Genomic DNA, 22,500 nt, shown 5'->3' with positions numbered 1-22,500 from the left:
CATTTTACTTTTGTGTTGCTTGTGTTCCGAGGTCGACAACGCTGGATTCTGATTAACAGACGATGGAATGAAAGAAATTATTTGAAAATTAAAAAGTTTATTGAAGGTAAGTGAATTCTGGGTATTTGTTCGAAAAGATTTGTTAGGTTTGTGGCGCAAAAGAAGTTTACAGACGAAATTCCATGAATGCGACATCCACCCTAATTTATTTGATATCCTCGAATGTGTTCAAGCTAACTACTCATTGAAGAGATGGAACCACTTCAGCAAAGACTTGAGAACAGTTCTCAAGAGCAACCGATTCCTAATCCACCGCTCTTCCCGTCTGTTCATTTAATTTGTTTTCCTTTGTTGGATTTAAAAAAAAGATTCTGAATGAGCATCACAAAACTATGTGCAAATCGAATTGCATTATGATTCGACACGTCACCGTCGCCGCAGACAAGAGCGTGTGCAGGAATAATGCTTTCTTTCGTTCATTCCAATTCCACGACTCCCCATGGGCTCCCCATTGGGGACTATAACGGCACCGCTGGTGCGTGGCATAAGGCTGGCCACACAATTAGGAAGCTGATCCAGCCTAGGGCCAAAGCGGGAGTTGGGGCACCGAGAAAAGGTAATAAAACCGTTTTACCATCGTTATACCGGATGCTTCGGTACCATTGGTTGTTCCTTGTCGATGCTGACAGCGGGCCAGCCAGCAAACCGACGTTCACTACTTCTCCAACCAACTCCTCGCACCAAACCTTACCGGAATACCTCGGGATCAGTTGAAACCAGACTCGTGGCTGGCTGTGAGTGTTGCGGAAATGTGGCGGCATCCGGCAGAGGGAAATTGTTTTTATGCTTCCGCTGGTTTTGCTGTCCCATGCACACAGACAGGCACACAGACACAGCCATACACACATCGTTGATGGTAGGAGGCGGCGGAGTTTGCTCAACGCTAACGGGACCTTTGGCAGCCTACTCAGACTTTTACTAAACGATGGACAAGGACGGAGTGTGAATGTGATTGAAGTTTGTCTCGTTCTCAATCCTCAGCGAACGAGGAACGAAAGCGATACAAGGTGCAGCCCTTAGGGTTCCCTCTCCCTCTCTCTCTCCTCTCTGTACCGAATGGAATGTTGGTTTCCAAAAGGACAACTGGCGTGATTGCGAACGGATGGCAGAGGGTAAAGATTGTTAAGTCGTTATTGCTTATTGTAGCGGTTTAGGGGAGCGGTTTTGTGCAATATTGCTCGTGAGGCTGTGCTGCAGTCGGTCGGCTCTTCGCCAGCTACCGCTAGGCCAGTGGGACAAAAGGGGTCATGAGGGCCAAGGAGGAGCAAGTAGGCGACTTGCTGAACCGAGCCGGGTAAGCCTAGCCGAGTAGTCTAGTCGAGCGGAAGCTCCTCCACCTCTCTTGAGCCCTTCCACTTTGCCCCGGAAGCAGACCTAGGAAATGGTTTAAATTGTTCGAATGCTTCAGAGTTCATTTTGCTGCTTCTGCGGTTGAGGCAGGTTTGGGGATTCAACGCTTTTCCTCTACTTTCTTTTTGCTCCTTTTTTTCCTTTTTTTTCGACTTTCCCCGCACTCGTCTTGGGACTTGGTGGCGCCATTACAAACATTCCAGCGGTGCAATTGCAGCGGTGCCCATGGCAGAGTGCACTGGAGCATCTTTTGCTGGCAAAAGCCACCAAATCAATACCAAACGGAATGTTAAGGAGAGGAGAGAGATCCTGTAGTAAATGCTGGTGATGCTCTGATTGCTCTGTGTGCCTATTTGAAATCAAAATGGTACTAACAGAGAGGTCTACAGAGAACATAGAATCGATCGAGAACTAAACTACGTAAAAAGGGCGCTTAATTTGCCTAGATACACAAGCCACACTGGTATCATGTGTTGTTTTTCGTTTCCAAAATCAAACATCGATCATGCTTAATTGTTGGCATCGTATTGGTTTTGTGTGCCGATGATGTATTACACTCAAAACGCGACGTGTGATCGCACTCGATACAGCCGTGCGCTTGTTTCGATATTCCCGGAGAGAAAGAGTGAGAGCGGCTGTCCAGAGAATTGTTTACAGACATAAACCAACGCCTTCGGCGGCGATGTGGGACTAGCAGCTGGTTCCTAGTGGCACTGGCCGACCAAACAAATAGCGCCACCGACCACGTCGTGTCTTCCATTCGCGATGCGTAGTTCACACAACTCGAACCGACCAAGTCCGATCAAAATCACCTTGTTGGCTAATGGATACCATATGGTGTTTGGGAAGAAATTCGAATTTGAAACCATTGGCCAGGATATCGAACGCCCGCTTCCAGCGATCAGTGTGTGCTCAGAGTTCTGACAGTGTTGATGAATTCCACTGGTGGATTGCGTTTGACAGTTGTTGCCCTTTTTTCTCCAACAATTTTCATGGTCGAGATGTGCTCCACGGTGACCTATAAGCTGCTCTGCTGCTTCTACGGCCTTTGCAACATGTACTTTGCGTACTTTGCCTGTCAGCGCGCCGAAGGTGTTAGCCAGATGATCGTGGGGGATGATTGCAACGCTCAAGGTGGTTCCAGCGATGGCGACGGATCGTGCAATGTTAGTGAGTGCCAAATGGATTGATGATCCCTTTTTCACCGTCTTCCCCGTGCGCCAGCCATGACAGGAATGACATTCAAAGTGTTCTGTTTTGTCAGTCACCCACGTAGGTTTGATCGGTGCCGGTGTGTTGGATTGTGCGATGTCTTTGCTGATGATGGCGGCTGTCATGTTGGTGAGCATCGGCCGTTTTGGGGGGGGGGGGGAGGGAAACCACCTGCCCACAGGCCCGTCATCGGCATTCACTGAGCAAAACAGCTTCGTTTTCATTCCTCTTGGCTCCCTTCCAGGGTTGGTCGAGAACGATACGGATGTACATGGTTTACCTGTGGATACGTTACCTCTTCTGCTTCTGCTTGTGGTTGGTTATCTGGAAGGCATTCGGTAGCTTGGAGCAGATGCCCTACATGCCATTCTCCGTGTGGTGCCTGGTGCTGCTGCTGTGCAGTGGTATGTAGAACAATTATTCATAACCCCTGGCACCTCTCCCCAACAAAAGGAGTGCTTTTCCTGGGCTCAGCTTCTCTTCCAGATGATTTAATGGTCTGCAAGATGAGGGTGGATTGGATAGTTCATTCATTTACATACCCTTTCTTGTAATTGCCACTAACTGTACCACCATCGAGCAGAGTGCCAGACTCTTGCAAACAACCCCGTACTCATCGCCAGTGGCTGTGTGTGGCTGTGTTTGTGTCTATTCCAGTCTATTACAGCCTTGAGCTCTGGATAATGAAGGGCACGTATGATGCCATCAACCTCGAGTGTGGCATCCGCGAACAGAATGATGCTGCCTGCTGCTGTCCCTCACTGTGTGCGGGAGGATTTATGGCCTAAAGGAAGTCCCTCCTGTCCCTCCGAGTTCTCGAGCAGCATCCCAGCTCCCTGTCTGTCTGTGACTGTGTGCGCTTCATTATCCATTATCCTGGTGGAAAGTGGAGTGCGGGTTCAGTAAACCAATAAATTAAATCCGTTGGCAAGTGCGGTCGGATGTACGGTGCAAGAATGCTGATTTCGGTAAATTACGGTGGTGGCCAGTGATTGTTGAATATGATTGAAAGAAAGCGGACGCCGAGCGGCCCCAATAAATCGCGGTATGGTGAAGTGAGCATCTCGCGGGAAATGAATGCACAATCCGACGGCTCAATCGGTTAGTACCATGCCTATGAAAAGCTGTTTTGATTTTTCATTAAAATTATGTATTCCATCTGTCGATGAGATTGAATGCTGGACTCATTGTACTGTTATTGCGCATCATACTGATTGAATCATTCATTCAAACCTCAAGAGTGAGAAGCAGTGAGAGATTTTCACCAGAAAACCTCAAAAATCTAGGTTAATGGAGGCGTCGTAGTAGGCATGGAGGCGCCAGTCTTTTACTGGTTTTGTGCAAAAAAATGAAAGGCAACGTGCCTAGCATTTAGAATGTACAAATCGAACAATTCATTGGCTGTAGCTATCACCACAATGTGCGCTAAGGTCTATGAGCTCCGAAACCTCATCCTCGTCGCAGAAGAAGAGCTTCTTTCTTTGTTCCTTGGTGGTGTTCCTAGCTTGGTGCCGTGGTTTATGAGCTACCATTTACACTTGAAAGACACTCGCACGGACGACAGCGATTGCAGGTTTGCTGTTCATCTTTCTTTTTTTCTGCTTTTTCGCGAGCACCGTGATGCTATCACGCAACCCAAACACCCAAATGGTACGCTGACAAGCACACGCTAGCGCATCAGTTGCTCCCTTCGCAAAGGTGGCACGCACAGTAACAAGCATGGCGGCGTTCGTTATAGTTTCATGTTACATGCTATGCGATACATTCAACGGAGTGAGTGAGCACGCGAATTCGTTACGCTCCACTGGGGCCACAACGATTCCCGGCAACGTGCTTTCGCTGATGAGATTGAGATTCATAAATGCGCGAGCCAGCGAATGATGCTGCTAACGAGGGGGGCTTGCGGTGCGACATTTGTGCGACGAAATCGTAAATGGTCAAAGCTGCTGGACGGATGCTGCTCGCCCGGTCGCTATGCAACGCTCCGATAGTAACGCTCGACGGGAGCGGCTTAAAGCGTTCCGGTATCGCCAAACACTGGCACAGATGTCCGTAGACTGGACGGAAGCGGACGGTATCGGACCGAAAGAGAGCCAGCGGAACACGTGATTCAATGTTTCGCTCCTTTGTTTATCCTCGCCGTCGTCGTCGTCGTCGTCGCCCAGCCGAGTCCGTGGGATGGTTAGGCTTTCTAGCGCGCAACCGGTGAGAGTGACTTGAAATGTCGCTGGAAGCGAACGGCGAATCCTGGCGTGGTGAGCTGCGTGCTCACTATAGCCGGTCAGTCACAGCATCCCTTCAGAGTAGTGTACTCCCTTTTGCTGCGAGAGCGCGCAATCCCGAAGCTGGTGGCCCTCTCAGGAGAAGAAACAGCAGCATCGTTCATCCCTCGTGCAGCCAATCCGTATATAGAACGGCGTGGAGTTGGTTCCGAGCCGCAGTTCAAAGTTTCGCTTCCTGGCGATCGGTTCTCGGTTGGTGGTTCGTGCTTGTGCTTGAGTGTAGACAGCGTGCGCGCGTCCGTTGTCCAACAATTACAAAAAAGGTGGCAAGCAAAACATTAATGTTACGCATTCGCATTGATACGGATTGTGCTGGTGGTGTACCGGTGGTGGAATGAAGTGTAGCAGTGTAGTGTCATGGTCGTTTACTCACAATGCAGTCACTTTAAGTTACTCTGCACGGATTGAAGAAGAAACGATGGTTCCTTCGATTTGCAGTCGTCCTTCAACTATGGTTGAGTGTACTAGATCGAGCCGTCTTCGTGTAATGCTCAGGATTTCTGACTTTTGTCAACGATGGAAAGTGTGGGACTGTGTAGTAAGCAGGCGCTGGGCTAGTGGCAATTCATGGAAACCATCTCCGAGCAGCAGCTCGGCTAGCTCGGAGCGCTACTGCGTGGTCGGAACAGCGGCCGTGCGACATTGTCAACATGCTGCAGTAATTGGAAAAATGTCACAATTTTGACACCACTCCTCCGGCACACCGAAGGCTTCAATTATCATCGATGATTTCACACACTCCGCTGCCACCCAGTCGGTGTCCCTGGCCGGAGAGTAGCTCAATGCGTTCAACTGGGATTTACCGACACACACAGCACGCCCGCGTTACTGCGAACTGCGTACGAATCCAGGATATGACGCCTGTGTGTCGTGTCGCACCAGATCGTAATCATCGTGAATGGTGTATTCGTTGCTCGCGGCGTTGACAGCATTGGTTCGACTGGATCCTTGAAAATCGCGCATTTTCATCAGCCCTGTGGTGGTGGCGGTGTGCACACGATGATGAGTGGCACAAATTGTGTTAGCTGAAAATTCAATTCGTAAACGCGTCTAGAACGCATGCCTTGCCCTTTTGATGATCCGCTTCAAAGCGAGCGAGCAAAGCGGTAGATACTAACGAAATTAGTCCGCTGTTTGTGACACTTGCGCGTTCTTGGTTCACAGAAGAAGGCACCGCTTCCTCCTGGATCATTTTTCTCAAGCTTGTTCGCTAATAGCTTGCTATGTTGTCTTCGGGGCAGTTGTTTTCGATGGTAACCTGATGATTTCCTTTCGGTAATGGCGACACTACAGCCTGTTACCGCTAATGATCAAGAATGTCCAACGGACGAGATGAGTCTGCCCCGAGGCTAAGGATACGTCACCTTTGAAGGGGTCAGATTATTTTAGGGAGAACAAAACAAAACTCTCAAATTTTCACTTCAACACTTCTGCACCCCCGTTCCCTTGCATCTCTTCTTCTACTCGAACCTTAATTGATGTTTGCACTGCCATTGCCAGCTGGGATTGATCCATGGAGCGAGTTATCAATCGACTGAAAATGTTGGTTTTGCTGCTGATGGTGATGATGACGAAGATGATGATGGCTCTGCCGGACCTGGCGTTGGCCCTCTGACGGTGATGAGGATGCAACATGATGGTCTAATTTAAGGCAACGTCCCCTCCCCCAAAAAACCCTTTTCAGCAGCCTTTTATTTGCTGTTTCCCGTCCCGATTGTCGGTGTCGGTTCATCCGTTTTCACTTCTTTTCCCGTTGCTGGAAGCGATGCCGCTTCCTGATCGAACAGGAGACGCGGAAAGAGACAGAGAAAGAGAAAGAGAAAGAGAGAGAGAGATCAAATAGAAATGCCCGCAGCCCGAGAAGGTGCGGGAAAATCATAGCATTCCGGCGCACGGCCCTCCACTGGCCGCACCGGCATGGAATTGTCTCATTTGCAATGGAAATTCAACCCTCGACCGGTTGCGAGCAGCCATCAAAAGGCGTCTCTCCGTTCCCCCCCCCCTCTCCATTTGCGCTCCACGCTTTTCCCACGCTTCCTCAGCACAACTTCGCAGCGTTTGAGGATACAGAGGGGAATTCCGACCGACCGGAAGCTGGAACTTGCTGCCAACGGGAGAAGAAGAAGAAGAATTCCCATCTCGGACGATGGATCCACCATCGGTTCTCCAGGAAACGAAAGAACAAAAGCTCGAAAGGAATTCGATCCGATGATGGTCGCCTGTCATCGTCGTCGTTGGAGTCGTCAATGCCACGCATCGGTTTTCGATCCAAGTCGGCTGCAAAATGTACGAAATGTAAATTGAATTTGCTCTTCATTAAGTGTTTGACGGAAAGTTTAAACATTCAAAAGGGCTCCACCGTAGGGCCAGTAGCATCAGCCATCAGCAGCAACAGTATGCTAAACGGGTGCCGGAGCCACCCAAACGGATTTCACACCCATTTGCTACCGAGAAGGATGTCCGCTCAATGGCTCCGTCGAGCCATTCATTCATCGACATTATGCGAACATTTTAACGGATCCGGATCCGGGTATTGAGCCGGCATGATGGTGGCATTGGGAAATCGGGAAAACTTTTCACTTAATTCATAAACAAAATCTCGCTTCCAGCACAATCTCTGACGCTGCAGCTTAGGGCGACGAAGGGAGACCGCTTTGCATTTGTCTAGATCAACAAACCGAACCGAACACAACAACTTGGCACAACAAAGTTAGGATGGTGGTGGTGATTAGCCTTATTTATTCGCTTGGTTAGTGTCCTGTCCGTTCCATGGTTTTCGTTCCACCGAGAGTCCGTTTCTGATTGAAGTGGAGAGGTTTAACACCGTTTTCCACGCCTAACAGGCAATCAAAGTGGTCGTGGAGTGGAGAGAAAATGGAGCGACCCTTCGTTGAAGTTTTTATCGATGAAAGGAATGAGGTTCGGGTTTGATAAGCTCCAGCTTTTAGCATATTGCCCGCCAGCTTTAATCCTCTCGTGCACCCAGATTGTGGTTCCCCGTGATGTGCTGTCGCCACTTGCCACCCCTGCCAAAATCAAACCAAACGGGGAGGCCAAGGCGTGAAAAATCTTTTCTTGCTTTCAACACCGGTACTTTGCTCGAAAGAACAACAGCAGGCAATGAAATGGAAGCCAAAGGAACGAGTCTGAAAAAGTAAAGTTTGTGAAAAGAAGGAAAAAAACCTTGAAAAGTCTTTTCGTTCGTTTTGTGCCAAGAACTTTCGTGCGCAATAACATGACTTGTCGGGAAACTCGAACGTGAACTTACCGTTATGTATGTTTTGTACCACTTTCAGGGGCATCTTTTGCACAGAATCCTTTACTCGCGTGTCACGAGTATGGTGCATTCCAAGCGAGTGAAGCCAACATTTAAAATTACTTTTATGACTAAGCTTCCCCCCTCCTCCTGGTCCTCATACAGCATGCTGTCTAATTGCCATGGTCTTGTTTCACGAATTGCGCGACGATTTATGTCTCTTGAGCGCTCAGCGCCCGTGTCCTCATTCGGTGGCGCACTTCGTGGAAGGATGGCAGCATGTAAAAGCATTAAGCTTGACGTATGCAGCAGCATCACTAGAGTGATCATGATAATCTTTGAGCCATGATTATTCAGCAGGGAACCCTGAGTATGTGTATGTGTGACTTTAGAGACTTGGCGCTTCATTTACTGATGATGGTGAAAGTTGTCACCGCCTCCGGGGGTGGGTGGGATTAATTTCTCCATCCGCGCAAACATCATGCTTTATGGAGTGAGTGTTGGAGTGTTCTTGGGGAGCAGCAAGAGCTTTTGGGGGTGGGGGGTTGGCAGATTCTTAGCATTCATATATACGCGGTGGATGACAATTTTGAGACGATTCATAGAGACCTCGAACACACGCCGGTCTCATGACACTCATCACAATCCATTGCTGACGAGAGGGCGCTTGTGCTTGTGGCATTCCAACGGTGTCCGTGTGTCCTAGCTCCCGTTATTCCCTCGGGGGCGAAAGAGCTTTGCACTTTTCTGACCTTGGACCGTGTTTTTATGTGGCCTCCCCTTCCTCACCAGCAACTCTTTCCTGTTGGCTTTTCCCCTCCACTCTAGTTCTCTCTATTTTGTCGCGATAGATTTTATGATTCTGTGCACGAAGTCGAAGCGGAACAAAAAAGTTTCACTTGGCTCGTCCTTTTTTTTCCAGCCAGAGCGACCAGGACCATCCAGGAGCGTCGTAAGGGGATGGTCTTTGTGCGTTCTGTGCTTGTGCTTGAGGAACCGGTGCTGGGGGTTCTCTTCATAAAACATTCAGCCGGTGTATTTATCATTGCTTATGTTTCATGCCTGCACGTCAACCGGCCACGACGACGGCCACGGTGAACTCGTACGGTCACGGTAATCCTTCTCGACTCACACACGTGTATGTTGATTGAAAGTGCAAACTGTGCGGCTTAGCGATATGCTCGCCTTACCTCAGGATCCGGATTACGCGGTCGGAACATCAAGATCGGTTGGTGTGGCGTCGTCGTCGAGCAAGAAAGGCGAATACAGAGCGGATGATTTTGTTAATTAATTTCAAATGCAACCACCGTCGACGGTGAGACAACAAATGTTGATAGTACGTGCTGTGCGGCCGCAGCTGTGCTTCCGGTTCACCTCATGTCATGCGGCGTCGATCTAATGTTCATCGAGGTATCTAAACCCGTTAAGGTGCTTCTCAATTATTCAGCATTGGTTTTGGTCCGGCCAGGCATCCCGGATGTCTGGAAACTCATTTTCACTTCGAGTGATTATGATGTTTTTCTTGGAACCAGGCTGGCAACAGAGTAATGAAGAATCCATCGAATACTCTCGGAGAATACTTAGTTACGCGAAATAAGGATAATTGTATTGTATAAGAATAATTCATTTTATGAACCGACAGCTGCTTATCCCTTGCTCTTGGTCCTCCTCCAACTCAACTGAAGCAACTGAAGAACACAAACCCGCACTGTGTCATCTAATCGGGTGGCCAATTTGGTGCAAATCCCGGTGCTAAACTGCTTTAAAATATATGCGTTCACCCCATGCAGCTGACATGCGAGTGCGTCTGCGGTCCCCGGCCTGGCTGGACATGGGAAAAACAAACAGTAAAATGATCCCTTCCAGCCCTTTGCCGAAGGTCAATAGGTCCCCCCCCCCACCCCTTCGCGTTGCTCGACATCGGCAAAACATAAAAAATCGGATTTTCATCCAGGAACCACACCGTACCATCGGAGGCCCTATCATACGGCATAATTTATAGCCCGCATGTGTCAACCCCCGGAACGGCCGGTCGAGGAGTTTTCCGGATGAAAAAGAGCGCCACTGCCTCGAGTGCTCAGGTCCCTTTCTGTCAGTGGAATGCGTCGTTGGTTGCTTGGATGCGGTCCTGCCAGCACCACTTTACGTTACTCGATCTCTCTCTCTCTCTCCTCGTTCGCTTCTCGTATCTGCAACATGTAAAAACCAACGCCTGCTTGTCGGCTGCTGCTGCTGGTGCTGGCAGCACCTTTTCTAATACGGAACAACCAACCTCTCTCACTCTCCTTTCCAGCTAACCCTGCCCTGACCACGATAGGGTTCTCGTGAGACTTCTGGCCGCACGCTGGGGTGCCAGGATTTTCATCCTTTTTTTTGTCATTTTCACACATACCACCCCAAAAACCGGATACGGGTGCTTTCGGTGGAAAGCTATAAGGAGCTTCAGGCCACTGCGTATCTCTGTGTGTTTTTATGTGTGTGCACGTATGCGTAAAGGCCTGTCGGTATGGCCTGGTGTCCATTCGCTGGTACTGCTGGCGCAAAACCGTGCTGGGCATGCAATATTTATGACCCAGACAAAAACTTGCCAGCACATCAGCGAAAAGCGGTAAAGAAGGGAGGACGTCGGCGTCGGCAACTGTTAACTGAGGACCGCGGCTGGCCAGATTCGCATGGTGGCAGCGTTTAGTACTGCGCGTGCCTCTTCAAACCGCTACCTAAACTGTGGCGCGCGTTCTGAGCTCCGCCGATACGATCCCTCATCGAGCGCATAAAATATTCATCTCTCGGAGCAACGCGGGCAACAGGCCAGGTGGGGTCCCGCGTCGATAAGCGATGCGATGCTTTCGCCTGCGTCCGTTTATCGGGCCTTGTTATTTATTGGCCACCAACTGGACCCTCGTGATTTGGATTCCGGTTGAACCCCGTGCCGCGTTGCCTCTTTGTTTCTCGCACGGCCCTCGGCAAAGGCCGGAAAAGAATTTGTTTCAAGGGGAAAGGCACTGCTTTTGATGTTTATGGTATCACAATGTTTGAGTGTAGGACAAGGAGCGAAATGTATACTTTTACATTTTAATGAAAGTAATAGCTCGTTAGCAACGCACATTGAAGCAAAGAGCTTAGCAAAGAGCTTTAGGGATTTTATTAGAATTGGCATACATTCGTTCATAATGCCACCAGAAGCTCGTGTACGAGATGATGCAGTTTTTTTCCGGAAGGGCTACTACTTCAAAAACGTAGAAGTTAATCCGCTTCTAGCTAATGGATGATGTTCGGATCAACTTCTCGGAATGTCCATTTAAAACAAACCGTCCACCACGGAATGGGTACGGCTGCTGCTGTTGCTGGCAAGGAAACGTTTACCTTTCGCTGCTCTGCCTGCATTAGATAGAGAGAAGCACTTTTTTCCGAAAACCAGAAGCCAGAGTGAAACCATAATTTCATTCACCTTGCCAACCCTTGTGTCTGCCTTGTGTGTGGCCACAAGTTTGGCAAGTGATCCCAAACCGTTGCTTGCTCGCCTCGTTGTCTCGCGATGGCACAACAAATCCATATCATCCTTGCCAGGCGAGAGGCAGCATGGCGGCGACTCTTGGCGCCATTTCTTGGCAGGTTTATAAATTTATTTCATTTCCCGCTGGAGTGGAAACAACTCCACGCTTCACCCCCTTTCCCCCTTGTCCTATTTCCAAGTCCAAGGCGGAAATCCTCCGGTTGCTGTGATGTGGCTGCTTTTGCCATCTTCTTACGCCTTTCGCCTCGCGAACTCACCTCAGAAAAAGTAGATCCTACCTCGGATCGGCCAAACCCGTTTTTCATTTTCATCTTACGGTCCCTCCGATGTCACCGTCGTCGTTGTCGTCCGTTGTCGGCGATGAAAAAAATACGAAGAAAAGGTCCACCAGGTCGCTTAGACACGAATTATGCTCGGTCATAAATAGCAAGCATTACGCTAGCAGACACTCTACTAAACACAACATAAAAGCAGGCGGCGAGAATGGAATCAAGTCACTTCCATTTTAAGTGACTTTTTGCTCGCTGCCAACCACAGGAGGGATGGCCAATCCGCTTGCAATCCACATGGTCCCGGGCTCTGGCGTGTCCGCTGGTGTCCTTGAGCCTTTCCCCCAAAGAATGTGCACTTCATATTCCGGTGATACTGAGTTTGGGTTGATTATCATTGCTTCTACACCTTCTCCTTCTTCCGTTTTCAACTAGTGCGAAGTAAGAACTGGAAGACATTCAATTGAGTGGTGTGTCCGTGGACGAGAGTGCCCGCGCGTATCGTGCTGAGTGTGTCCCACGGAGAACGTTCTTCTGGAAGTAGCGCCTTCCGCTGCTTGGAGTGAGACGCTGTCACCATTGGCGTCTGCTGCATGCGGCTGGTGAAGGTGGGCCACGGATAAGTGAAATTTATTGCAATTTTTCTTTTCTCCTCCGTCCGCCATCCGCCATCCTATAGCCAAACCTTACTTCATTCATAAATCCTTGGAAAGGTTCTGAGTTCGAACGTCGCAAAGAAGAAGAAAGACCCAAAAAAGGATGAAGATGCTTTTGAAGTGTTGCTGCGGTTGAGTTTGTGCGTCCGTGTGTATGCGTTGGCGCAAAGTGACGATGATGGTGACGGAAAGAATGGAGAGAATGGACGTGCAAATGGTAATGCCGGTGATGATGCCAATCGTGAACGTTGACGAAGATGGTGGAATACCTGATGGTGATACACGGCAAGTAGGCCGTGAATTTCCTTCTTCACTTCGTGCCAAACCGGTTGTGAGATGGTGGCCACTGTCGGTCGTGCTGCTTGCGTGCTCGGCATGCTTGCTCCTTCAACTCTCCCAAGTGGCCACCGCTACAGCAGGTAGCGAGCTGCTCGTCCAGGACTTCACACTGCTCGGCGGTGCGTCTCTAGGAGCAGCAACGTTTGGTGAACCACCGTGCGAAGTTCCAGCGCAGTTGCCAGGCGACCGCAATGATGAACAGCCACAGCCACTGCTGCCAGATGACAGCGGAAGTGGGGAGGGTCCGTTGAAACTGTCACAGCTAGTGACGGGAAGTGATGTGATATTCAAAGCATTCGCCGGCCACGGTAACGACCTGAGACAGGCGGTATGGAACCGCACGGCATCCGCATCATCATCATCATCCACCACCAACTCGCAACATCATCAACCCCGGTGGAAAGCATCGCGCACGATGCCGGACGGTGAGCAAGAGTTCATGGTGCGTCTAGAGCCCGGTATCGTCTACAAGGGAAACGAACTTTTCAAACAGTTGCAGCTCAACAGCTGGAAGCATTACTTCGTCATCTGGAGGTAAGAAGCAGTCCATGGAGGCGAGGCGCGCCTTCCTATTTGTGGTTGATAAATGGGGATGGTCGGATTTAGAAGCATCGCAAGCCAACGCCAATCAGCGGTGGAATTCTGGATCAAAGAGTCCTGGATTGCCCCGTGCCCGGAAGGGAGCCGTTAATCAGGTTATGGTGCGGTAGATTGGCTAGTGCTTGATTTTGTGCAAGTCAAGGAGCTTAGAACTTTTGTTCTTCGAAGATGTTTTTCTTGCAAAATGTCCATTCGATGCGTGATAAGATTACGAGGCATCCTGCTGCATAACTTCTTTTTCTAGCTGTTTCGACCACTGTAAACGCTATGTAGGAAATTGCGCGGAAAATTTTAATTGATACACACAATTTTCAGAAAGTATAATGTTTTATTTGGTTCAGTGGCTTATTTTCAATGTTAAATTGATTTTTTTCTGCAATTAAATCAATAGATGGTTTATTGCATGATAATCCTTTCTAATTAAACTGGAACGGATAGAATGCTTGGCTAAACATTAGGAAAACAATAGAAATTTCTCACAAAACATGCATTTGAAGAATTTAAATTACTAAAAGACCACGAACTAAATAAAAAAAAGGATTTTATGGAAAGCATCGACCAGTATATTTCAAAATTTAAAGTTACTATACCATTTGAGGAAATGAAAAGAGTTCTATAATATCAATTACACAAATGGATGAATGCTAATAGAGACTCTAAAATGATAAACAGAAATTTTCAACTTTATTTAACAACTTTATTTAAGATTCTATGGGAAACCTCGTACAAAAGTTATTCATAGTTTGAAAATTGTGCATTCAATGCTATTAAAAGAGAGGAATACTTTTTCCCAAGAACTTACATTTCAAAGACTATAATTTGGTGCATCTATTCAATGTTCCAACTCCCAAAAATGTCTCATCATCAAACTGTGTGTACGAGGTGTTTACAATACGATTCTTCTACCCGTGAAACAAAGAAACAATTCTTCAGACTCGCGCATAACTAGCCCATCAGCGGAAGTCGCCGCCATGAGACTCCACCGGAGCCAGCTGGCACATCATACAATTGCATTTCCATAAGCAATGGGCCCAACGATGCCGAACAGAAAATGCCGGTCGCCGACGGTGGCCGAGGATACAAACTGTCTTTTTAGTTTCACCGTTCCCTCCTCCATCGCGGGAACGGGCAAGCGAGCGAACGAGAAATCATTTTATTTGAAAGCAATTTCACGCTTTGGTCGCCACTTGCGAGTCGAGCACAAAGTAGCACAAAACTCCCTGGCACAGAACAACCACGCGCAAAGCCATAACCACGAACCAGGAAGAGATGGGCCACGGATGGGATGGATCGTTGCGGTTTTCCCGGGATCTTTTTTCCCCGTTTAATTCGTCGCTGTAAATCCCTTATGGTCGGTTTGGTTCTCCCGGCGCTAACTCATTCTCGGGCACAGCGCAATCCTCTTCCACCTCTGAAGAGTAATTTCCTCTCGTTCATTATACACGAAAAACAGGACGGAAAGTAATGGAAGAGCAACGGTGGAATGTGGAAAAACAAGGGAAATCCAAACGATAATGCGCTCTCCCGTGGTTGGTTCCGCCTTTTTTTTCGGTCTCAACGCAACGCTTTCGATCAATTGGCCGGTTACAAATGTTTCCAATTTCCATCCAGGCCACCGATGCAATCCGGACACTCCTTTTCCCATTCTTGCACTCTTCATCCTCCCTTTTCCCTTCACAAAAGTTGATGCAAATGAATCGCGGCCATTTATCATCGCGGATTCGTGGATTGTTTTCCATCGTTCGTGGCCAGGGAAGTTTCGCTGGTGGTTCCCGGCGCAGGCCGGTAGCTGGTGGCGCAACGAAAGAGAACATTTCTCTGCTTCACCACTTTGAAACCCGGATCCGGACCGGACCAATAAAACATTCATCATCCTCAGTACGGAGGTTCTGCCCGGGACGGAACTGACATTCCATCGACGATGGTACGGGTACGGATGGTGGTCGTGGTCATGATCATCATCTAAATGGTAGAGCGAGCGAGAAGCCTTCCATTTTGGCGATTCGCCGAATTGTAACCTCGCTGGGGGTCTGGGCCACAACAAAAGGAAACCGAAAATCCGACGCGACCGTCTGCGCGACGATACTCCACGTGTTTACTCGGCGCACAATTGCTTAATTCACGTCGATTGTGTTGTGTGTCTGTATGATCTGTGTTTGCATTTGCTTGCCAGGTCTGTCTGCTGGCATGCCTGCCTGCATGCCCGGTTTGCTTATGCTAATAAGGGTACCATACCGGTGTCCTGATGCTGCTCATCTGCTTCTACGGCCTCTCGTCGACGGTTCTCGGGGACGAACTCTGTGTGGCAAATGTTTTCCTTTTTCGCCACGTTCTGTCGCTGTCGATATACGACCAGCCAGCCAGCCAGCCTGCCAGCCAGATGTGGGTTGATCTGTTTTTCATTCAATGCCACCAACGTATGGTTGCCAGTTGCATTTGAGTGGCACCATCACGCCGGCACCACATCCGGAGCGAGCGAGTGCACTAGAACCGAATACTGAGCACAACAGTAGCAGTCCCGTTGAGTGTGTGACTGGCTCCATTTGCAATTCATTCCCGTTTGCTTCGAAGAAAACTTTTAGGCAACCCCTTTAGCTCGAGAGTTTTTTCTGTTCAATTGAATCAACGAACACCTCACTCAAAAGAAAGTGTTTTTATTTGCAATAGTTTCCAAACTTTCCCGCTGTGCCAGCGTCACGTTCATCACTGTAGCTTTCAGGATGGAAACTGGATTCGAAACGGATGTAGGGGCGTATCTGCGCTGCGTACCGGAACCTTCCGGAATCGGATCACATGTTGACCACCACCACGGCCCTCCCGGGGAGCCGCCACGCGTGAAGGCAATAAATCTCTGGCGCAATTGATATTCAATTAATTCCCGAAACATTTAACTAGATTTTCGAGTAGATAAATTGCGAACCAAACGTACCATGGAATCGACCCCTTTTTCCACCACCTTCCCCGCGGGTTTGGTCCGTACGGACGCTTTTGTGCAGACCAGACCCGGTATAGGCGACCATCGTTCATGTTGTACTGGCTGCTCCAGCTGTCTATAGTCACAGTCGAGGGCTGAGAGTGTTAGAGGACTCTCCATCACGCTAGGCCAGCTGGTTCCGGTCCGGTTGGTTGCCATTGCTAAAACGAAACTTCTAGCGACACGGTTCTCGGCTCGTTCGGCAGGGCAGGGCATGTGCATAGTAGTAGTAGGAGCAATGGAACCACTGGAGCACCTTTTGAAAGGTCGCCTCCACCATCGTAGAGACTGACTTTAACGGAACGCGGTAGAACGTGGCGAAGTAGCAGCGATAATTGAATTTTCCCTCGGTTAACAGCCATTCTTTGTCACTTAACCGTGTGCCTAGAACTGGTGGCGATGGTGGTTCGAGCAATGGGCTCGCGCTAGCACTATAGCAGCGCCTAAGGAATGTCCACTCGGTGTGCCACGGTGGTCGCGTTCCGAATTTTAATGAATAAATGAGTGCACTGGTAACGCCCCTTCCCTGGTAGCTAGTGCCACTTTGGGGGTGCCGAAAGGGCGAGGGGGAAATGGGTACAAATTCACGAGCATAATTACAGACCCTGGAACATGTGTCATCCGTAACGAATTGCTTCATTCACTTTGTCGCTGAGAGTGGTGGCTGGTTCGTTACAAAGCGGAACTTCTGTACGAGGCGTTCTGTACTCTAGGTGCTGTTTGTCCGGACGATGTTGGCTATTTTTTTTAAAGTAGAGAGATAGAAAACTTGCATTGCTAATGAGGGAAAAAGCTTAAGAAAACGTGTTTTTTTCTCTCACGTTTTCTAAAGAACGTAATGACCTGAAGGAACACGTAGCATGTCAACAACTTTATTTCCTTTTTTATGACTTTACATTGCTTTATTTTTTATACGTAGTGCAATTTGTTTTAAATAGAAGTTATCGCTATGAAGAGAGCGAGTTTTCTGAGAATAAAACCACTTTTAATGAGTCTCATTTTTATGTAGTGGTCAACGATAGCTTTGCAACGCTTTGCTCGTCTTTTAGGATTTTTGAGAATATCACATTATTAAAATAATAAATACGGCTCCTTCCCAAAGGTATCAACAAAAAAATATGGTTAAAATAGTTTGTTTTTCAAAAGCCGTTTTCGGTTTTCCATCTGCCGTGCATTCTCAGTTCCCATGTCCAGTTTGCACATTTTTAGATTTGAAATGGTCAGAATTTATTACCAATTCATCATTCTTGCGATTCTTTATTCTAAATTGTGTCCTTTCTTGTGTACATTTGTAAGGTCATTATGGTAAAATAATCATTTATGAAGATCCTTTTTCACTATCTGAACGATTGTAACTTCGATGATTGATCCTGATCAAACGACTGTAAAGAGAACGATTACAAATGATGGTGCTATTCATATTCCAGTGTAATTTCCGTGAGGCTTCATCCGCTGAACAGCCGGAGCGGAACCGCAAATCGCATTGACAAAAGCGCAGCGCAGCTTTTGGCACACGGAATCCAATTTGTGTAATTGAAATTCGCAATTGAAACAAATCATCATCAGCTCACTGTAATGCCATTTCCCCTTCTCGCTAATTGGATTTCCAATTTTGCCATCTTGACAAAGAAGCAAAACCTTATTCCCCTTGTATGTGTACTGCAAAAATCCTATTTCAGAGCTTATTTCCATTTGAAAGCATTACTTTTTGCTGAGCAATTTGAGAACGTAACATAAGCCATATGCCCGCCAAAGCATTAAGCTGATCCCATTGCAACTCGAAAACTCAATTTGCTCATATGAACGGCTAAGCCAACGGGCAGCGAAGCAATTGAGCGATATTAAAATGATTAACTCTCTCTCTCCACCCGCTCCGTGGGTTACGGACTCGTGGAACGTGGTTATGATCTGATGGAATACCGAGCAATCGATGGAACGGTGAAAATGAGCGACGGTAAACCGCTTTATCAATATTGTTTACCAAGCATCAACGTAGGGAGAAGAAGGGGGTGGAAGGGAATGAAAACTTTCCTTTTGATACGCACCAACTTGCAAGAAACCAGAGCGTCGGTTCGTCTGCTTCACATGCAAAAGTTTAGCCAATCGTTTAACTTCATCCGCTTCAAATTTATAATTTTCTCCTCTCTTTCTCTCTCTCTCTCCACCTCTCTTCACTCCATTTACATTTCCGCAGCAATGGAAGCGCAGAGTACGGCCATCGGCAAGGAAAGGTACCGTCACGGTCGTCCCGCTCTGTTGCATCATCATCGAGCGTACGCAATGACGACCCCGGCAACGAACCATCCTACGCAGCAGATCCGTTCGATCCGTACCGAAATGTCCGCAACGTCGACCGCAACCGAGCCACGACCCGCAAGTGCACGACACGGCGTCGGACCATCAGCGAGCAGCGTGATGGCGCTGCGGATACCTCTTCCTTCCACCGGCAACCACAACCAACGAGCAGTCCAGGCTGGGAGTCCTCCCAGATCGAAGGACGCACGATGGTTGCTGACGGTTCCAACAGTCGCGATGCACGCCTTGGCCTTGGCACCCTCGTCCTCGACCAGACTCTTCACCGGTTGAGGGACACCGGAGCCGGAGCGTCCTCATCTGCAAACGAACGTGTTAATTTACACGACAAACGGCCTCACCAGGAGCAGCAGTCGGAGAGCAGAGCCAGCGCACCGGAAAGCAACCATCCTGAGAGGAGTGCTACAAAGGAAGGTGCCAGCGACGAGACCGAGGGTCAGATTAGCCGCACGCTAAACGAGATACTGCCGGTTACGGTAATCGTCTTCGGGCGGCTCGTTGCCAACCGTCCGGCCAACCGGTTGAAAGATGGTGATAATTTACTGCGGGTCGATCCGTACGTCGGGCTGCTACGCTGGGATCAGCGGCTCGAGGACGCTCTCTGGCAAACGCTCGGTAAGCCACTTGGCACTGTCCCGCCCCCGGACGAAGGACGACGGGATGATGCACTTTATAAGAAGTGGCTAGAGGCCTTGGTTCAATCGTAGCGAATGAAAAGTGTCGATTCTCCACTTCGTTGGTTGCGGAACGAAGCGAGCGAGCGAGCGAAAGGACAAAGAAGACTCTCACGATTTTAGTTGAAAACATTAAGTAGCGAGCGACCAGGGGATGGTCGGAGTCAATTGATTGCCGTTGTTGATTATCGTTGTCTCGATCACAAATAGATTGTCGTCGTCCCTCGCTTTTCTCTAGACAGCACACACCAAGCTCAAAGGCTTTTGAAGATTTTGATCAACAAAATCGGATGAACGGTGGCTCTTCTTCGTGGGTTACCCCTTTTGCTATCAGTTTCCTTACCTCAAAACCCTTTTTGGTGGTGTTTGCTTGGCATGACAGGAGAATGCCAGAGTAAATAACTCACAGACATCGAAGACACCACACTGTCTTGTGGTAAATCACAAAACTAAACACTAAGACACGACTCGCGCCAGGAATACGTCTTTCAATTACTTAGTCAGGGAGCGATGGGGGCACGTACACTCCCTCCTCCTCGTCGCCTTTGTGGCAAACACTCTGTGTTGACTCGCGTTCCGCCCATTGTCTGGGAGCGGTGGGCGCGCAAATTAAAATACAAAACCAGGAGTTGTGAGGGTGCGCCGCTCGCTCGTTCGCTTCCTCTGTGCCTGTGTTTGTTGTACGATGACTTCCACCCTCTGCACACACACTTGCCCTCTACCTCCTTTTTACTAAGATTCCTTATCCGTTACTATCCTTTCGTTCGCATCATGGATCAGGCTGGAGCAAGTGGAGTGAGTACACGGGTTGCAGTGTGGCTTGTGGTAAGGGGGTACAGCAGCGGTTTCGCCACTGTTTGCAGTCACGTGGCCCCCCTTCGATCACGACCGAACATCACGCAACGCTGGCACACCATCCGCAAACCGGCGACGCTCCAGCGCCGGTGGTAAGTACGCAGCCAGTTCAACCGCAGCCACCGGGCGTCTCCATCGCAGGCGGCGACGTTGCTGGCGATGCAGAAGAACGAACGCCAACGACAACGACGACGACGACGATCGGAAGTGAAGAAGGCAAAAGGAATGGTGGAAGGTGGAATGAAGAGCCGGTAATGGATTTCCAGACACACTCCGGTGCATCAGGTGAAAGCATCGAACGGCTATCGGGAGGCGAACCGGTCGAGAGCATCGTGACAATGCCACCGGGAATGGTGGCTCGCAACGCGTCCACCCACCGTGACACGTGGCTTCACTCCTGCGAGGGACACAACATCGAACAGCGGTCCTGCAACCTGTACGACTGCTCAGGTAACGTGCGCCACGCGCGCAAAGACAAAGATGGGGCGAAAAAGATGAGAAAGATGGGAAAGAAAATCGAGAAAAAAAAAGTTCACCGAGAACAATCCGGCAACCCGATAGCAACAGTATCCGTGGTCGCGGCGCCATTTCAGTGTGTTTTGTGTGTCATAAATTCGCATAAAATTGATGTGGCCTCACACACATAAAAGGGGGGACTGCCGGTGGGCCACTTGATGATGATGGCCCTGTGCGTTGCTCCGACCTCCGGTGTTTGTCTTGCACTCTGATTTAGCACGTTGGCAAAACAAATCTCATCGCACACACTCCAGCTTTTCCTCTTCCTCGCGCTCATTCAAGGGTAATGCGCCATTTGATCTGCCTTTTTGTTAGTCCAGCCAGCCAGCGAGCCAGCCACCGACGGAGGAAGGTGTGCTTTTATGCTTTTATGACAATTTTATGTCCCGCGTGCCACACGATTCGTTCACGTGGGAAGGTCTGCAGGTAATAACACGTCGTGCAGATGACGGCAGACCGGCGAACCGTCCATAACTTTGCTTCGCTGCTCCGTTGGTCCGTTGTGAGCCACACTAGCACCGCCAAACAGGTGCAAAGATGTTGCGATGGTTTTGAGCGGACAAAGTTTTTCAAGTGCCCCCGGTATCTGTCCGGCCGTCGCTTTACTTCTCTTAGCCGCTGCCAGCCGGGGGTCACCGCGTTTTCTTGTTGTTTATGTGTTTTGCGTTGAACGCTCGCTCATCATTTATTGATCGCATGCGAAGTTCTCTCGTCCGAAAAGTGGTGACCTATTGGGCAAAACTATCTTCGAAAGAGTTTGTTAAGTTTTAGTTTCTATAAAATCTTATTTCTCTCTCTCTTCATCGTTCTCTTGCGGGTGGTGGTGCTGTAGGAACTGTGGACTTACTGTCGGTACTGACCTCCGACTATCAACGCAGGAACTGGGATGAAAGCTTCGACGAGCGCATCAACTACGAGATCAATCAACTGGAGCAAAACTTTACGCTGATGATGAGCTTCCGGTTCATGGTAAGCATCGATGACCAGCGAGCAGAGAGGGGCTTTCCCCGCTTTTCTGAAACCAACAGTTTTGTGGAAGATCCATTGGAAGTGTGCCTGGTGTCGTAGCTGCAGGTTTTTGTGATGCACTTTTCGCCACTCTCGTCATACATTCCCAGTGGTCTGCTGGTGGACTGTGAATGGCACATCGCATTGGTTTCTCATCGCTCTTATGAACATCGTGCTGTTTATTGACGAAAAACGCAAGCAAAGCCACAGGCAATCTGTTTGCTGAGCAAATACTGCTACGGTTATCCTTGACCGCACCGTACCGATGCATCCATTACATACATTGCGGCGCACGCCAGCATAAACCACCGAGTGTTTATTCCGGCGGATAAACACGGGCTGCCCTGGATAAATATGTAGCTCCGGTTTCGCTATCCAAATGCAATAAAAATCCAACCAACCTCCAACATTCAACCAACAGTTTGTGGTGGTGCTGTTGCTGTTCGATAGTGGTTTGCGTGTGCATCAATCGGATTCGTGATTCGTTTCCGGTCAGCATAAATGATATTTGATTCCATTTTTCGAAAGTTCACTGATGTTGCCGTTCTTCTGCTCCGCCACTGGATGCAACCGGCTATGCAATGGACGAAATTGATTCATGCCGTCTAGTGAGCCATCGAAT

At 48.9% G+C, this 22,500-nt stretch overlaps 2 protein-coding genes across 2 annotated transcripts in view; both read left to right on the top strand.

Moving 5' to 3' along the window:
• The first annotated feature begins 2,425 nt into the window (after positions 1 to 2,425).
• LOC126570013 (uncharacterized) lies at positions 2,426 to 3,447 on the top strand. The gene is made up of 4 exons (XM_050227457.1): positions 2,426 to 2,580; positions 2,675 to 2,751; positions 2,867 to 3,026; positions 3,280 to 3,447. Exons 1-4 carry the CDS (start codon positions 2,466 to 2,468, stop codon positions 3,408 to 3,410), a joined length of 483 nt encoding a protein of 160 aa, XP_050083414.1. The 5' UTR covers positions 2,426 to 2,465; the 3' UTR covers positions 3,411 to 3,447.
• Positions 3,448 to 5,063: 1,616 nt separating this feature from the next.
• The window catches only part of LOC126570328 (uncharacterized), a 20,134-nt gene continuing 2,697 nt past the window's right edge, over positions 5,064 to 22,500 (top strand). Inside the window, exons 1-5 of the mRNA XM_050228010.1 lie at positions 5,064 to 5,167; positions 12,623 to 13,472; positions 18,707 to 19,440; positions 20,280 to 20,804; positions 21,703 to 21,839. Coding sequence (XP_050083967.1) covers positions 12,754 to 13,472; positions 18,707 to 19,440; positions 20,280 to 20,804; positions 21,703 to 21,839 — 2,115 coding nt within the window. The 5' untranslated portion in view covers positions 5,064 to 5,167; positions 12,623 to 12,753. The remainder of the gene's footprint in view (positions 5,168 to 12,622; positions 13,473 to 18,706; positions 19,441 to 20,279; positions 20,805 to 21,702; positions 21,840 to 22,500) is intronic.

The sequence above is a fragment of the Anopheles aquasalis genome, chromosome 2 (genome assembly GCF_943734665.1).
Source record: "Anopheles aquasalis chromosome 2, idAnoAquaMG_Q_19, whole genome shotgun sequence".
Lineage (NCBI taxonomy): Eukaryota > Metazoa > Arthropoda > Insecta > Diptera > Culicidae > Anopheles > Anopheles aquasalis.
The sequence above is the reverse complement of the archived record's forward strand: the minus strand, read 5'-3'. Positions and strand labels throughout refer to the sequence as shown.

Excerpts from the sequence above, each read along its gene's own strand:
- LOC126570013 (XM_050227457.1), top strand. The coding sequence starts at position 2,466 with ATGTACTTTGCGTACTTTGCCTGTCAGCGCGCCGAAGGTGTTAGCCAG. Across the intron at positions 2,581-2,674 it reads CGACGGATCGTGCAATGTTA|TCACCCACGTAGGTTTGATC; the intron begins GTGAGTGCCAAA and ends CTGTTTTGTCAG. Across the intron at positions 2,752-2,866 it reads TGATGGCGGCTGTCATGTTG|GGTTGGTCGAGAACGATACG; the intron begins GTGAGCATCGGC and ends GCTCCCTTCCAG.